General features: G+C 34.7%; 1 protein-coding gene across 6 annotated transcripts in view; it reads right to left on the minus strand.

Annotated features, from left to right (window-relative positions):
• LOC117115819 overlaps positions 1-6,009 on the minus strand; it is a 17,989-nt gene that overhangs the window by 4,362 nt on the left and 7,618 nt on the right. The window contains exons 2-3 of one of the 6 annotated variants that reach the window (XM_033259768.1): positions 4,454-4,544; positions 472-655 (exon numbers count right to left, since the gene is read on the minus strand). In XM_033259768.1, coding sequence (XP_033115659.1) covers positions 645-655; positions 4,454-4,544 — 102 coding nt within the window. In that variant the 3' untranslated portion in view covers positions 472-644. Of the gene's footprint in view, positions 1-471; positions 656-679; positions 1,716-1,985; positions 2,511-4,453; positions 4,574-6,009 lie in introns of those variants that run through there. The other 5 variants (XM_033259767.1, XM_033259763.1, XM_033259765.1 and 2 more) reach the window with 5 other exon arrangements.

Raw genomic sequence — 6,009 nt, forward strand, 5'->3', positions numbered from 1 at the left:
TAACGGCCCTAAACTTTGGAAAAATATACCTTCTGATTTTAAAAATAAACCCTCTCTCTTTAGTTTCAAACGCAATTATAAAAGACATCTGGTCTCGGCATATGGCGAACAGTAGTTCAGCAATCATTAGCTATACTATTAGTTACACTTTAATATCTGGATTTTCTGTTTCTTTCGACTTCTTAAATAATTTTTGCTTGTTTAGATTGATTGTTTCTAATTTTTCCCTAATTTTTATTTTGTGTTTGCCCGGTTTTCTTCTTCACATTTACTTATAAATTACTTTGTCCATCTGATTTTTAGGCGACCATGACTTAAAGTTCTCGAACTTATTTTGGTCGCCTTCCACACAAATAATTTACTTTTATGTATTATATTACGACGTATTTATTGGCTTTATCATGATTATGTTGTATTGTGTGGAAAATGAACAATAAACAAACAAACAAACAAACAAACAAACAAACAGTGAAGCTATCAGCATCAGGTAAGCATTTGATAGCGACGGGTTTCGGCAAACTGAAATTCCGGTAATATCGGTGAGCAGTTTTTTTAAACGTTAACGGCCTGAATCCGGTTTCATCATCTGATGCTAACACCTCACCCGGTCGTGATTCCCATGAGCCACAGCTGGGACCTCTCCGTCATCCTGTTACTGTTGGCAGATAAGGTTATGTTGGTTAAGATAAAAAGCAAGCCTTTTGACATCATTCAAGTTTTCTTTCCTCAATGAGAAAAGCATACGCACCAACGTCAGACACTACGGATACAGAGCTTGAGACAACTAGACGAAATAAAACAACAATGCCAATCACAAGATATCATCATCGTCATGGGAGACATCAACGCTAAGGTCTGGAAGGGCAGGAAGGTAGAATAGTTGGTGAACACGGACTTGAAATGAAAGAGGCGATACATGAGTTAATTGATGCACTGCTAATGACCAAGGTATAACAAATACATGGTTCCCAAACCATCCCAGACGTCTCTGGATTTTGAAAAGTGCAGGAGACAACACCTGAAATCAAATTGACTACATAACAATCAACAGCCGTTTCGGGATCTCAGTACTTCATTCTAGAAGATATCCAGGTGCCGATTGTGGCAGTGACCGCAACTCAATTATCTTCAAATTTCGTGTCAAATTGAGGAAGCGGAAGCCCAAAACAGCAGAAGTAAAACTGGATTGGAACCTTCAGCGAGAGAACCAAGAACTCGAAATTAAGGGTGTTAGAAATTTTAATTATGTGTTAGAAAGATATGCTCCTCTAATGGGTGCATTAATTTCAAAGATGGCACTATAATCATGGAACAAGATAAAATTGTTGAACGACGGACGGAATATATTGATGAGCTTTTTATGGATGAAAGAGTACAGAAACCTCAAATCAAAAAGAACATTGAAGTACCTCCGATTATAATATCGTATACTGTACAAAGGTCTTCGAGAAAATTAGACATGAAACACTTTTTAATATATATTACAATCTTTGACACAGACAGGAAAGACATCCAGATCATGCAAAGCATATACAATATACTGGGAACAGACAGCGGGTATAAAATTCAAAATAATAATAATAATAAAAAGGATACACCAAGGTGCACTTTAAAAGTAAATAATGAAATACTACAACAGGTCGATCAATTTGTTTATCTTGGAAGTATGATAACCTCAGATGGCAGATGTGAAGTCGAGATTTGAGGGAAAATCGCTGTCACGAAAAAAAAACCAGTCCAAAAACGTCACAAAATTAAAAGAAAATAAAAAACTGTTGATGAAAACCAGAATAAGATCACTAAACTGTTGTGTATACTTTGTCCTGTGTAACGGAAGTGAGCCATGGACCATATCATATGCAACGGAAAAGAAACAAGATTATCTGAGATTACAATACCTCGCCCTGTTGCACCATATGTTTGTATATAGTCATATATGATAAATAATAATAATAATAATAATAATAATAATAATAAATTATAGTTAAATTAATAAATTATTATTATTAATATAATATACATCGATCACACAATTACCCTTATACTAATTATAATATATACATTTATGGCGCACAACTTGTTGACGGTAATTAGTATTAATGTACACATATACTAAATACCGTCAATAATACTTGTTGACGATAATTAGCATGACCCCAAGAAAGCTGTGTCATCGAGAATAGAGAAAAACCCCTTTTTTGTTTGCAGCATTTTTGTTTGGAACGTTTTTTTTGTTTTTTGTTTGCAGCGTTTCTTTTTTGTTTGCAGCGTTTTTGTTTTGTTTGCAACATTTCTTTTTGTTTGCAGTATCTCCCCTGAGGGCCATCGTATCAACCTGTGTTGTCCTATAAATGAATAAATACATTTTGTAATAAAATACCTCCGACGGGATTCGAACCTGCGACCTCTCGCTGTCAAGGTGAGCGTCATAACCATTAGACACGAAGGCTTCATGGTTGAACAGATTCAAATAACCGTCAGGTACATTCTATTACACAATGGGCGTACGGCTGGAAATAAAGAGTAGCATATAATATACAGAGCCGTTAAATTTATATATAAATCTCTCCCCCCCCCCCCCCCCCCCCACCTCTCTCTCTCTCAAAAATGTTCATCAAAATTGAAAACCCGTGCTCGGATGATTACGTTCTTTTTTCACAAAGTCGATCACGATTACGACAACGCAAAATTATAGCACATGCATAGAAACTACATCATTTTGGACAAAGCGGCTCAGGGTTGGCACGGCGGGTTTATAAAAGGGTCAAATGCGGCGAAGACCATCAGTCTCCCCATGGATCCGCCCAAAGTACAATTTAAATAAAAGTTCTGTGAAGCCAAGCCAGCCAAATGCTGCAAGCAGAAACAGAATATTGTCAAGTATAATATTGAATACTGCTACGTCTTTAAATAATTTTAGAAAGACTTTTGCAAATTAAGTCAAGGTAACTTTTAAATTAAGAAGAACATAATGAGCCAATCATGCTTTTCTTTATAATGTTATAAAGCAGGTAAGATAAGCCTACTCATAAAGAATACTGTAAAATTGGATAATACAATACCGTACATGCTAAAATGTTGTGATGCATTCCTTATTCGACACATATATCGAATTATTTTAGTGATTAACACGATCACTTTATAATATATTTTATTCCATTATATTTAGTGAACGTATACGCGTTTGTATCAGCCGCATTCACTGAAGTGGTACGTTCCACCATGGAGGTATTACATACTGAATACTCTGCTCCGCTACCGTAATTTGTATAATACAAGGGCTGACCTCGGTTCACATTTAGGGGGGGGGGTCACATTTTTTCACAAAAAAAATCCCAAAAAAGGGGGGGTCGAGGTCTCCCTGGAAAATTTTGATTCATAGATGGCTGGAAATGAGCTTTCCCGATTTCTAATTTTCCCATTGTAACAACAAAAAAACGGGTCCTGAAAAGGTACTGTAGGTCTAGGATTTTTTTTTCCATAGGGGTGTCAGGATCCTCCGGACCCCCCCCCCCCCCAGATCTGGCAATGTGAATAATGAAATCTCACATGTGTTGCTTTTGCAGTGTAGCAAGTCCTTGTCCAATTATAATTAATCTTTTTTCATGTCATGAACAATTGCTTTTTAGCTTTCATCGTTATCGTTAAGTATAAACAGGCCTTTACCATCAGAAGCAAAGAGTTGGAAATCATATTAAAGCGCTTTGTAACCAAGAAGCTGGACACATATTCTAGGCAGAGCATAACAACCTAATAAAATAAGTTCAGTTTCCTTTGCTTTAAAAATGGGTGTATTCTGTTAAAATTTTTCGTATGTTGCAGAGATAAAATTTAATTATATATATTTATGGAAAAACGCTTTGTTGCAATTATGTCCAACTTTGGTGCTTCAAATCCGTATTTCTGGTGAACTAATAAAGAAGGCAAGATACACAGTTGTTTGGAGGCCTTGGCTGGTTCGTGCAACATTTTTCGCTGTTTGGTAACAACTCCCTGTTTACAAAGGAGCAATTACAATCAAATGGAAAATAAGAAAAAGACAGTGGAAACAGGATGATGGCAAGAGAAAAAGGACAACAGGCCTGTAATTGTAGCCCACACATATTACATATCTAAAGTAGATATTTTTTCAGTTCTACTGTGTGGTTGTGTATTTCTTCACATTGTTCTTATGTTATTACTTTCTCACGGGTCCAAACATTACCATTTTCCACTTTTTTTACAGCATATACCCTGTGATTAAATAATAACATGCATATTTTTTTAAAAAAAAAAGCTTAATAATCATGGCACTGGCTGTTGCTACACCAGTTTTAATTGAAGTCTCGTTTCTGTGTGGATGTTATTGTATATATCCAATAAAACATACAATAACATCCACTCAGAATTAGGAATTCATTGAGATTGGTGTAACAATAGCCACTGCATGAAGTTAAAATATTTTGAATCACACCTGCACACCAACAAGACCTGTTCCAGTTGCAACGTCTAAAATACGTGCCGTCTTTGATGATACAAACTTCTGAAGCACTTCTGCAGCAACTCTGTAACCAATATATTTATTGTTTACTGCCTAATAAAGTAAACAGATAGAATAATATGATTAAAGAAATTACAGCTTTATAACTATTGTTAAACAATTTGCGAATTAATATTAGTTTTAGAAAACAAAATATTTATTTTAGGCCGACGCCGCTTATATACATATACACACACACACATATATATACACATATATATATATATATATACATATATAAATACATATATATATATACATATATATATATATAAATAATATATGTTGTTAATATTAATACTAAAGATGATGATGATAATAATAATAATACTTTAATAACAATAATATTAGCAATAATATCAAAGCATAAGTTGATTATTATTTTACATTTATAAAAACCGGTAAAGTTGGTGGATATAACACAAAGCTGCAAAATGAAACGATTGAGGGCTAAATCTTGTTTTGACTGACAGAGTCAACGTCACATTCTTTCTCTTGTCCTGCATTGGTATTACTGTACTATCGTGACCGTAGGGGTGGGGATAGACAAAATAAGAAAATCTTCTTACAATTAATTTTCTGAAAACGTTAATCAGTACATATTTTCTTTTATAAAGCATTTGTTACCGTGTGACATGACAAATTACAAACTACAACAAGGTGGTATAAGGTGAAGTGTGGATGACCTTAATTATCTTGTATAAAAATGTTAAAAACATGGTTAGGTTTTGGGACATTAGATACTGAGTGAGAGAAGAAGTTAACCAGGGCTGTGTTTATTCACCGATCCTTATACACAACAATGAGCTAGCAAATATCCTCCGTTCACCGCAATGTTCTTTGCAGAATATGTTATGTCGAACTAGAATTCCATCTCTGGACGATGCAATTCACAATTGCCAACGTCTATTGTCAGAAGTCTCACTTTGTAAATATAATAATAATTAGGTTTATGCATACCAGGAACATAGAGATAAACTACTCCACAGGGGGGAACGGGTCCCGTTGGCAATTTTGAATTGCCTCCAGAGACTGCCATTCTTGTTCGACATAACATCGTCTGCAAAGAATAAACAACCCAACTTTTATTTTATACACCCCACATTTGCTACTCGATACTTATTTGCTGTAAGACATACATAAAGATGGCATTAAAAAAAGAAGTGAAATTTTAGCAAATGTAAATGATGAACCTAACTATATTAAATTCTTTTAAATTATGAGGAAATTTTTGAACGTTTTAAATATACTATTCATAAATATATCACAAGTTTGTATAAATATTAGCTAGGTTTATTTCATTGTCTCGTACTGTATTTTAATAGTTTAGGATATATTATTTGAAAATGTATTCTATCGTATTTTAATTCAATTGTATTTGATTGTGTAGGCCTTACAATTAAGCCTCATCAGTGTAGCTAGGGTACAGCAGGGGCGGATCCAGAGATGTCCAAAAGGGGGGGGGGCTGAAAGGGGGCTGTCCCTTATAC

Source organism: Anneissia japonica, unplaced genomic scaffold (assembly GCF_011630105.1).
Source record: "Anneissia japonica isolate Jap-2015-1 unplaced genomic scaffold, ASM1163010v1 scaffold1483_len710385_cov172, whole genome shotgun sequence".
Taxonomy (NCBI): Eukaryota; Metazoa; Echinodermata; class Crinoidea; order Comatulida; family Comatulidae; genus Anneissia; species Anneissia japonica.